At 33.9% G+C, this 12,812-nt stretch overlaps 1 protein-coding gene across 11 annotated transcripts in view; it reads right to left on the bottom strand.

Annotated features, from left to right (window-relative positions):
• The window catches only part of KCNT2 (potassium sodium-activated channel subfamily T member 2), a 379,220-nt gene that overhangs the window by 127,990 nt on the left and 238,418 nt on the right, over positions 1-12,812 (bottom strand). For all 11 annotated transcript variants that reach the window (XM_059942834.1, XM_059942832.1, XM_059942830.1 and 8 more), the window contains one exon: positions 5,373-5,481. In XM_059942834.1, the coding sequence (XP_059798817.1) occupies positions 5,373-5,481 (109 nt within the window). The remainder of the gene's footprint in view (positions 1-5,372; positions 5,482-12,812) is intronic.

Below are 12,812 nucleotides of genomic sequence, written 5' to 3' on the forward strand. Positions count from 1 at the left end.
AAGATGAGCTATTAAAGCCTTTCCAAGCAGAGGACTGTCAGACTGAGCAGTACCTGTATTTCTCAAGATATGTTTAATAGAATAATATTCTAGTAAATCTTTTAATAGGTGTGATTAGGAAAAACATTTCTCGGGTAATCAAACAGATTTTGGATACACCTAATAAAATGTATTTCTGTGGAGATTTTCAGTACATGTTAGTTTGTATAAAAGAAAAATGAGTAACCTTCAGACGTATATCGTTTCTCTTTCTTACAATTACTCCATTCAGACCTCCAGTCTTGAAGTGTGTGTGTGTGTGTGTGTGTGTGTGATGGGAGAAATGGAGAAAGGGCCACCAGGGATATACAGACAATCTTTCTTAATTGCCATGATCAAAGAAGCAGCCTTCTGTGGAACCAGCAGAACCATCTGCTGTGCAATAGAGCTTTCATTATTTTTCTTTCTTATCTTCCTGGACAAACTTAATGAAGTGGCGGCCTTCGACCAGGCTTCACTTTCTTATCATCTCCTTAATTGTTCACACTATCTCAAAATGAGAAAGTCTCCATCGTCCAAAATTGTTTTCTCAGAATTTCCCAGAGACCAGTGACCTACTAATTCTGTTTGCGTCTTCTCCATCTTAAACCGTCTGTATTGTTAACCATTCAGTTCTTTCTAGAAATCCTTGCTCCTTTTTGTTCTGTTAAGTTATACTATAGTTGCTGTCCTTTTCTTCCATCTGTTTCCTAAGGAAAAGCCTTAAGTGGTCAGTTTTCCCAAATCCCCACCATTTCTGCTTTCACCTCTGTGGCCCTGAATAGCCCTGATCTCTCCTCAGGAACCAAGAGTAGCAGTAATTTCCATGAGCAATGATACCTGCATCAGAAAGCAAATAGATCCAATACCAAACTCCTTTCTCCTGCCAAAATCACACATTTTATAGTTCTCTACTGTCAAACCTCAGTGTGTAAAGGGATTTTTTTCTTTTTTTCTCTTTTCTACATCCATAACTCATCAGTGGCCAAGTTGTGTAAATTCTAACTTTGCAATATTTTTCTTATCAATTCTCTCTTTCCTTCCCATTGATGATCACTAAGAGCAAAAATATTACCTCTTGGATGGAACTAATGAAATAAATAAATATTTTCATGAAAGTAAATGGAAAGGAAAAGAAAAAATTAAATTTTGATAGAGACAAAATGTCATCAAGATGGGCCAATTGAAGGTCTACCAACTGTTCTGATAATTTGGCATCTCCTTGCTAAAATCATCACGGTCCATGTTTGACAGCCTACAGTGATATCAGTCCAAAGAATAAACTTCTGTTCATCTTTCTAATGAGTTTGCCAAACAATTCAAAATGCTAATTTAATTGACAATAAGAAATACCCCTGCCAAGAGCACTGAGCACTCAAATGTAAATGAAGTGAGTGGGAGGGGAAAACTATGAAGGGCTAAGATACAGAGTAAACTTGAATGAATAAAAGGAGCACAGTTATTCAAAGTCACCTAAAGTTAACATCATCTAGTTGACTCACAGATCAACTAGAACAAGATGAGTATATTAACATCTAGGAAAAGAAAATGTACGATCATGACAGCATTAATGAGCCTTGGGAGATATTGTTCAGGGTCCCAGCTAAGTTGCTCCAGAGACTCCAAAATACAAGATAAATATTTTTAAAATTAATATTCCCCATATAAAAGTACAGAGGTAGGTAATTCGTACTTAATATATGGTTTCCATCTTTCTCCCCATTATCACGGGCTAGAGGAAGAGAACTAAGAAAAGGACGAAGGTGTTTTAAGAGAGCAAATCTAGGGCTTCCCTGGTGGCGCAGTGGTTGAGAGTCTGCCTGCCAATGCAGGGGACGCGGGTTCGAGCCCTGGTCTGGGAAGATCCCACATGCCGCGGAGCAACTCGGCCCGTGAGCCACAACTACTGAGCCTGCGCGTCTGGAGCCTGTGCTCCGCAACAAGAGAGGCCACGATAGTGAGAGGCCCGCGCACCGCGATGAAGAGTGGCCCCCGCTTGCCACAACTAGAGAAAGCCCTCGCACAGAAACAAAGACCCAACACAGCCATACATACATACATACATACATAAAAAGAATGTAAGCAGACAAGAATAGCATTAAAAAAAATTAAAAATTAAAAAAAAAAATTAAGAGAGCAAATCTAATTCTAAGGCTGAATTAGGAACTCCATTCTCAGACTTAAGGCAGGCCTGTCACTAAAAGAGCTGACCTTTCTACCTCTAACTCCTGCTTCCTTTGTCTATCTTATTTGTTCCAGAACTCATATTTATTATTTTCCTTAAATATCTATAATCTATACAGCACTTAATTTAAAAATATATTTTTAAGTTAGACTATTTTAGGTTTTGTATTATATTTATGTCTGTGTTTGTTGGGTCTTAAAGTGTTTAGCTTGTGAATATCAACTATTTTTAGTCAAAAATCACCATTAAAAGTTCATTTATTATATAATGAACTTCTAATAATATTATTCTCTCTCCTTTTTTAATGGGGAAATTTGAGTATTATCGTAAGCTTTTTTTTCAATTAGTGGTTTGATAATCTTTGCATAAAGCATTTCCTAGACTATTCAACATTTTCCCCATTATACTACTTAATTCAGCTCCCGAATTTGCTCTTTTATTATTAAATCAATATGTGTGAGCTCTCTGATTTCTGCTGATGCTCAAAGGCAAAATTTCAAACATATTCTGTTAATAAGTGAATCTTCACTATACCTTCATTTAATGCATAATACAGAAGATAATACAAATTACTTTAGTCATACAATATTCTTAATAAAATATATTAGATATTTTAAATTAAGTGATCTGTTTGGATGACTGTTTATATTCAAGTGATGGTATTTATCTGTTTAAGGATCTGAATAGGTTTTTCTTCAAAGGCGATATGAAAGTGGCCAAAAAACACATGAACTAATGCTCAACATTATTAGTAATCAGCAAAATACAAATCAAAACCACGAGACAGCACTTTACATCCACTAGGACAGTTATGATGCAAAAGGCAGATGATAACAAGCATTGCTGAGGACATGAAGAAATTGGAACCATGATACACTGCTGGTGGCAATGTAAGATGCTATAATCCCTTCAGAAAACATTCTGGCAGTTCCTAAAAAGGCTAAATCGAGTTACCCGATGACCTGGCAATTCCACTCCTAGATATAGACCCAAAGAAATTAAAGCACATGTCCACACAAGAATCTTCACATTAATATTAAGACCTGCCTTATTCACAATGCCATAAACAACCCAAATATCCATCAGCTGATGAATAGAAAAGTAAAATGAAATATATCCATACAATGGAAAATTATTCAGTTATAAAAAGGAACGAAGTAGTGATGCATATTACAATATGGATGAACTTTAAAAACATTATGCCAAGTGAAAGAAGCCAGTCCAAAAAACAAAAAAGCACATATTGTATGATTCCATTTATATGCAATATGCAATGTCCAGAATAGGAAAATCTATAGAGACAGGGTAAGATTAGCCTATGGTTGAAAGAGTTTGGATACAATATGGGCGGCTGCAAAAACGTAAAGAATTTCTTTATGGGATGATGAAAATATTAGGAGTTAGCAGCGATAGTTGCACAGTTCTATGAATATACGAAAAATATTACATTGTATACTTTAATGTGTAAATTATATGGTATGTGAACTATATCTCAATAAAGCTGCTATAAAGAGAGTTATTTTGATGGACTAAGGCATTTATTGTGTCACTTAACTGGGAAATAATTTTGCAGGTCAATCTTACTTATGGGAAATCCTTAATTATGTGGTAACAATGTATTCAACAACATCACTTTCATTTTTAATATGACAAAATTCATTACAGTATATTAGGAAAAGTCCTATTTTAAGTGTCGCTGAAATTCTTTTTAAATTTATGTTAAGTGTAATTTGTTCACCAGGCAATATTGTCTGCCAAAAAATAATATTTACTAGGAGTTGGAAAATGTAATTTAACCGATCTATAAATACTAATGTGTGTTAGTGGTGATGGGCCTCATTTTATCATTTGTGCAAGAGAGAAGCTGGGCTAGATATTCAGCTCTAACGCTGTATGATTCTATGACAAAGATGGATGACAAAATAATGAAGCCATGTGATAAGTTCTATGAACATTCAATTAGTTGGTGACAAAACAGCTTTCAGTATTTTATTTAATTCCATCAAAATGCTAAGCATGTCCATCAAAGAAAATCAATTTCATTCATGATCCTGTTACATCCTTTCCACTGCAAATCTTAAAGGCTTATAAATTTATAGAATAGAAACATTTATATTCAGAACTTTGGGAAAATTGCTCCTGGGAAAATCTTTCTGTCCCAATAGAACAGAGACATAATTAGAGGTAAGAGAGTAAAATTTACTTAAAATACCAGAGGGCATTTACTATTTTTCAATTAGCAATTTCCTCCATCCAGTACTAAATCCCAGGAAAGAATTTTCCTTTTCTTTGACTTATTTGATTTGGCACTTCACTTAAATAACTATCAATTAACTCACTAAATTTAAATTTTCATAACTACAAGCACCATGGTGGAATTTACTTAGAAAATCAACATTTTGTCTAAAATACCAAGTAAGGAATATGAAAAGTATGAAATGCAGTGCAACATTTGTCTCTTTAAATAAGGGCAGTGACTGTGTTTGCTGATTGTATTTTACTTGATTATGCAAGTCAAAAACAACCTCTATATTTTATGAAACTCTATCAAAATAAACAAAGAGGAAAAAATGTTTTGATGATATAATTTCCCTCAATACCCTGAAATTCATATTAAACATTATTTCTTTTATACTACATTAGCTGATTTTATCAACTACTTTGTTATCATTCTATAATAATTTTAAAATTTTAATTTTGAGCTCATTTGTGCACATATAGCTTTCAGATAAAAACTTACCTCAGAAACAGAAAAAAAAACAGCTTTAAGGCCATACAGTAATGACTGCTGTCATCCTGCTTTTACAAGTTTTATTTGCGAATTATTAATCTTGAAAATAGAAACAATGCCCTAATCCTAGGCCTAACAAGTGATGAAGACATAAAATTTAGGATGAAACAAATTATATCAAGATTAGTTAGAAAAGACAGCAAATCACTGTCAATTTCCTATATGTCTTGGACCCTGTAACAGGTTTGTATTTGTCTGTCTGTCTCTCTACCTATCTATCTATCTATCTGTCAGATGATGATAACACACAAATACAAGTATAGGTACATATCTAGCTGTATATACCTAGGCTTACTACTGTATTTCTAAATCACATAACTGCACTTATATTTTTTTATAATTTAAAATGCATTATCTTAAAGAAAAAAATATACTTACTGCCCTCTAGAGGTATGAACCAGTAGTGTAATAAGTGTAGATGTTGCTGGGCATATACAGTTTAAAGCTAACATGGCGTATTTAAACTCTTCTTCACAAACAACATGATCTGTTTGAAATAAAATAGGTAAATTAGAATAATTTACCTTGGGATAGTAGTATTTTAAAATAATATGAAAAATAAAACAATGAATAAAATTATAAAACTTTCCATATAAACACACTTGTTTTAGAGAGGTTTTTACATGTGCAAATTTATCCCCAGGAAAAATGATTCATAAGAGAGAGTACTAGACTATGAGGTAAGTTACTGAGGTATGGAGGATCTGGCCCCAGACCTGTCTTTAATAAAATTGACAGCCTTTGGCAAAATGTTTATTTTTCCTGTGCCTCATCTGTAGAAGGAGGTAACATGTAGGTAGGTTAGAGGTACAGTCTGGATAATAAACCAGAGACTATATAAAGTCTCCTTTACTTCTGATAATTCTATGGTATGAAATACAATAGTACTGATTTATAACATAATTGATTTATCAACTTCATCGTCAACATAAAGACTTAGAAAGTGATTATTAAAAAATGTGGCAGATAATATTTGCACAACATACAAGTAATAGATTTTTTATAATCAAAACAACCGTAATGACCAATCAATAAAAATTAATCCTGAAATAAATATAAATTTAAATTATACTTTAACCTCAGGACCTAGGTCAAAAATTCAAAAGATGGTAGAGTCCAGTCAGAAAAGATAATAAATGGCATAAAAAGAAATTCAATGACATAAAAACAATAAAGAGTGTTAGAAAAGATGGCCCGTAAGGGGGCGCAGGTCATATTAAAGGGGGGTGATGCTACTCAGCCCAAGTATATTATTTTCATGCAAGAACGAGGGCCCGGATGCCATATACTCAATTTTCCACAGAAATCATATTTTAGAGAAGCAATTAAAGTTTGTTTGGGAAAAAAGCTGTTTGTTTTGGGAAAAAAAAACTTCCCTTCCAAGTAAACTATTATAGCTGGTATTGGAAATAAAGACTGTTTAAAGTTCTAAGAAAATAAATATTCTTAGGCAGAAAATAGCAGTTTTAGCTAAATTAAGAAACAGAAGGTTGAATAGGTGAGTCGGATCTATAAGATGAATACATACACCATACAGTTTATGAAGAAACAAGATTACTTGGGAAATGGTTCATCAAATGCTCCAGACAGATAAATAATAACATTACTCCAATTTGTATAACATGAGTTAGCATATGAAAGAGCCCATTATTTTTTTCTTTTTCCTTCATTTCCTTATTCATTTTTTTTCTTTCACATTTTATGGAAGAAATTGTATGCTATGGTTACATATCAGGATTTACTCTTAAAAAAATCAAGAATCTGCTAATAATGTCTCTTTCTTTGTTTCTCTTTCCTCTTTTTTTTGCTTGTCAAATATATTATAATGATAATGTTTAAGGAAAATCTCAAAAATACATAACGATGATACTTAATATTTTGCAGGAAGGCAGGTAGATTCTAAATCCAAGTTTGAATGTGGAAAAGTATACAAAAATATTTGCAAAATAACAGTGACTTAAACCACTATTTCAATATTTCTCAAAATAATTTTTGAGTGTGTACGCCCAATCTATGAAAATAAAGTAACAAAACTGCTAAATGAAGAGTGTTATTACTTTAGAATTATATGATAGCCATACATATGGGGTCCATAAATTTTAAACCAAAAATTGAACATATGATTTAAGAAAAATGTTTACATGTTTTATGACATGAGATAGACTACCAGAAAATTTAGAAGGTATGTTTACCATATATGCAAAACCACATGCAATTATTAACTTTCCCTTGGTTTAATGTACAAACCGTATTTCTTCTAGTAGGGGACCATGAGAAAATGTGATAGTTCTGTGATAGTTGAAAAATATTCCATCTTATTTCCCTTCAGTGGTTAAAAAGTAAAAAATTGGGTCCCCTTCCTTCCCTTTTCCTCACTTAATGTGTTCATCTGTGTTTGGTTGGGGATGGTTGATGGAAGATCATGTTGCACTGGCTAATTTTTCAAAAACTATACTAATCTGTGGGAAATGGAAAGAAGGGAAAGATTAGTAAGTTTTAAGTAGTAATATTTATTTCTGTATATGCTTTTTTCTATAAGTAAGTAAAGTTTTTACAGTGTCTATTAGCCTATCAAGCAATGTACATATTACTGGAGGCTATTTTACACATAAATACAAAGTAGGTTTTGCACTATTTTAGTAAATACTGAATTATTTAGAAAGACAACCACTGTATAAATTAAGAGAAAGTTTATTTTGTTTAGTATTGTATGTGAGTCATTAATATGAATTTAAGATATGATCATTAATAATAAGTATGTGCCCACTACTGTCAGTGTCAGTAGTGGGCACATACTTATTGGTGCAAGCAATTGTCTCTCTTGTATTGTCTTTTTTTGGTTATTCATACCTGGGCATTTACATATTGAAATATACACTTCCTTATTATTAATTATTTCCCTTCTCTTTCTCCTTTATATTACAATTAGGACATTATATTAATTATTTAAAATGTATTCATATAGATATTTACATTTACTCTGAATTTCATTCCAGGATAGTAAAGGAAGTGCTACAAAATATTTATCATAAAAAAGAGGTATTGGATCAGATAGGTTGAAAACAATCATCTTAGATTAATGAGTTAATTGTATATAATGTTGGGATTCCTTGTTAGATAATAAGAAAAATCAGTACTCTTTTTATAAAGAAAACATCTATGTAATCAATAAGGAGGATGATTAGCACAGGGAAAGGACTATGATACAATAATATTCTTCATTTGCATAAATTACAGAAACCCAGTCTGCAAAACAGAATTGAATATATCTCTAGATCTCTCCTCTCAGGTCCAAATCTATCCCTCCTTCTCAGATATTTTTTGAATACTCATCACTATCCATTAACTTGAATTAAAAAACTGACAATATTCTTTCATCCTACTTTGCCCCTCATTTCCCAATGTCATATGACTGCCAAGGTTTATGGACTGATTATACCACTAAAGCCCTCCGTCTCTCTCTCATTCCCCTACCCCCATTCCCACTCTCACTACTTACTACAGGCTTCTGATCCTTGTCCATACTCTTAAGGGCCAGCTATCAGCTTTTAGAATTAATTTCTTTTTCAAATTTTGGAAAGACAATATGCTTCATCTTGCAAACCATATGTAATATGTGTAGGGAGCAACCTATGCTTATGTCTATTATTTCTTCAGCTAATGTGGGAATACTCATACTAATTTTAGGAATAAACCTATCTAAAGAGGCAAAAGACCTGTATGCAGAGAACTATAAGATACTGATGAAAGAAATCAAAGATGACACAAACAGATGGAGAGATATACCATATTCTCGGATTGGAAGAATCAATATTGTGAAAATGACTATACTACCCAAAGCAATCTATAGATTCAACACAATCCCTATCAAATTACCAATGGCATTTTTCACAGAACTCGAGCAAAAAATTTTACAATTTGTATGGAAACACAAAAGACCTCCAATATCAAAAGCAATCTTGAGAAAAAAAATGGAGCTGGAGGAATCAGGCTCCCTGACTTCAGACTATACTACAAAGCTACAGTAATTAAGACACAAAAACAGAAATATAGATCAATGGAACAGGATAGAAAGCCCAGAGATAAACCCATGCAACTATGGTCACGTAATCTATGATGAAGGAAGTCAGAATATACAATGGAGCCAAAGACAGCCTCTTCAATAAGTGGTGTTGGGAAAACTGGACAGCTACGTGTAAAAGAATGAAATTAGAACACTCCCTAACACCGTACACAAAACTAAACTCAAAATGGATTAAAGACCTAAATGTAAGGCCAGACACTATCAAACTCTTAGAGGAAAACATAGGCAGAATACTCTTTGACATAAATCGCAGCAAGATTTTTTTTTGACCCACTTCCCAAGGTAATGAGAATAAAAACAAAAATAAACAAATGGGACCTAATGAAACTTAAAATCTTTTACACAGCAAAGGAAACCATAAACAGAGGAAAAGACAACCCTCAGAATGGGAGAATATATTTGCAAACGAAGCAACTGACAAAGGATTAATCTCCAAAATATACAAACAGCTCATGCAGCTCAATATCAAAAAAATAAACAACCCAATCAAAAAATGGGTGGAAGACCTAAATAGACATTTCTCCAAAGAAGACATACAGATGGCCAGCAAACACATGAAAAGACGTTCAACATCACTAATTATTAGAGAAATGCAAATCAAAACTACAATAAGGTATCACCTCACACTGGTCAGAATTGCCATCATCAAAAAATCTACAAAAAATAATTTCTGGAGAGGTGTGGAGAAAAGGGAACCCTCATGAATTTTTAGTGGGAATGTAAATTGATAGAGCCACTATGGAGATTCCTTAAAAAACTAAAAATAGAACTACTATATGACCCAGCAATCCCACTACTGGGCATATACCCAGAGAAAACCATAATTCAAAAAGAGTCATGTACCAAAATGTTCATTGCAACTCTATTTACAATAGCCAGGACATGGAAGCAACCAAAGTGTCCATTGGCAGATGAATGGATAGAGAAGATGTGGCACATATCTACAATGGAATATTACTCAGCCATAAAAAGAAACGAAACTGAGTTATTTGTAGTGAGGTGGATGGACCTAGAGTCTGTCATACAGAGTGAAGTAAGTCAGAAAGAGAAAAACAAATACCATATGCTAACACATATATATGGAATCTAAAAAAAAAAAAAAATGGTTATGAAGAACCTAGGGGCAGGACAGGAATAAAGATGCAGACATAGAGAATGGACTTGAGGACACGGGGAGGGGGAAGGGTAAGCTGGGACGAAGTGAGAGAGTGGCATGGACTTATATATACTACCAAATATAAAATAGATAGCTAGTGCACAGGGCGATCAGCTCAGTGCTTTGTGACCACCTAGAGGGGTGGGATAGGGAGAATGGGAGGGAGATGCAAGAGGAAGGAGATATGGGGATATATGTATATGTATAGCTGATTCAGTTTGTTATAAAGCAGAAACTAACACTCCATTGTAAAGCAATTATACTCCAATAAAGATGTTAAAAAATAAATAAATAAATAAATAAATAAATAAAATAAAATAAAAAGATGTGGTACATATATGCAATGGAATATTACTCATCCATAAAAAGGAACAAAACTGGGTCATTTGTAGAGATATGGCTGGACCCAGAGACTGTCATACAGAGTGAAGTAAGTTAGAAACAGAAAAACGAATATTGTATATTAATGCATATATGTGGAATCTGAAAAGATTTGTATAGACGATCTTGTTTACAAAGCAGACATAGCGACACAGACGTAGAGAACAAATGTATGGATACCAAGGGGGAAAGGGGGGAGTGGGATGAATTGCGAGATTGGGCTTGACATATATACACTATTGATACTATGTATGAAATAGATAACTAATGAGAACCTACTGTATAGCACAGGGAACTCTATTCAGTTCTCTGTGGTGATCTAAATGAGACGGAAATCCAAAAAAGAGGGGATATATGTATACGTACAGCTGATTCACTTTGCTATACAGTATAAACTAACACAATATTGTAAAGTAACTTACCCCAATAAAAATTTTTAAAAAAATTAAGTTCAGTGCAGGGATTGCTACCAAATAATTTCAGGTCAGGTCAGATTTTAACACCAACACAAATACTAAAATATTTTCTTTTCTCAGAATTTTCTGGATTGGGGATTACAGTTAAGGGATGCCGGACCTTTATTCAAACTCTCATAATCTCTCACTGGGGGTAACGAAACAGCTTCTGAACTGCTCTTCCTGTTCTCCAATTCTTCAGCATCCCACCTATCACCCTTCTAAAACTGTGTTGGCCAATATGGTTGCCTCAGCCATAAAAAGGAATGAAATAATGCCATTTACAGCAACATGGATAGCCCCAGAGATTACCATACTAAGTGAAGTAAGCCAGACAAAGACAAATATCATATAATACTGCTTATATGTGGAAGCTAAAATAAGAATGATACAAATGAACTCACATACAAAACTGAAGTAGACCCATAGACATAAAAAACAAACATGATAATCAAAGGGGAAAGCAGGGGGAGGGATAAATTAGGAGTTTAGGGATTAACCTATACATGCTACTATATATAAAACAGATAACCAACAAGGACACACTGTATAGCACAGGGAACTCTACTCAATATTTTCCAATAACCTATAAGGGAAAAGAATCTGAGAAAAAATAGATATATACGTATGAATAACTCAATCACTTTGCTGTACACCTGAAATGAACACATTGTAAATCAACTATACTTCAATAAAATAATTAACTAATTAATTACATAAAATAAAAATGAAACTGCTGGCCAATACAGTTGCCTCTGCTACATGTGGCTATTTACATTTAAATAAACTAAAATTATACAGAAATAAAAGTTCAATAACAATTAAGTTCTCAATAACACTTGTGACTACTGGCTAGGTATTAGACAAGGCAAACAGAACATTTCCATTATCAACAATAACTAGAGAGTGCTGTTTGATCTTCCAAATGGACTAATGATCTTTCATAAATCCTAAAGCTTATAGTATATATTTCGAATTCCTTAAAATGTCATTCCTAGATTGTCAGAATTTGGGTAATCTTACTAACATAATATATCACTCTTTTCATGCCTCTTCTCAGCCATATTGCTACTAAAATTGTTCATCTATAACAACAGGAAAAAAGGTAGAATATATGGGCGTTCTACCTTCAGGTTGGTGGGTAGATGTGTAGGCAGACGTTTACGAAAATTTTGTTTTTCTTCCAATTGTTCTACTCTCTTTTTTTTTTTTTTTTAATATGGATACATGGGAGCTTTTTTTTTTTTTTTAAGTATTTGTTTATTTATTTATTTATGGCTGTGTTGGGTCTTCGTCTCTGTGCGAGGGCTTTCTCCAGTTGCGGCAAGCGGGGGCCACTCTTCATCGCGGTGCGCGGGCCTCTCACTATCGCGGCCTCTCCTGTTGCGGAGCACAGGCTCCAGAAGCGCAGGCTCAGCAATTGTGGCTCACGGGCCCAGTTGCTCCGCGGCATGTGGGATCTTCCCAGACCAGGGCTCGAACCCATGTCCCCTGCATTATTGGCAGGCAGATTCTCAACCACTGCGCCACCAGGGAAGCCCCTGTTCTACTCTCTTAGTAAAATAGGTGGAAATGATGATTAGGGAAGAGGTTGGAGTTGAGAGGAGAAAATATGGTATCACTGTTTAAGAGAGTGGGAGAAGAAACAGAATTGAGAGACAGAATGATTGTTTGGCAGCTTCTAGACCCCTAAAAATTAGTGATCATGAATTTAATGGAGGAATAGCCTGCAGGTCGTCTTT

This window comes from Balaenoptera ricei, chromosome 1, assembly GCF_028023285.1.
Source record: "Balaenoptera ricei isolate mBalRic1 chromosome 1, mBalRic1.hap2, whole genome shotgun sequence".
NCBI lineage: Eukaryota > Metazoa > Chordata > Mammalia > Artiodactyla > Balaenopteridae > Balaenoptera > Balaenoptera ricei.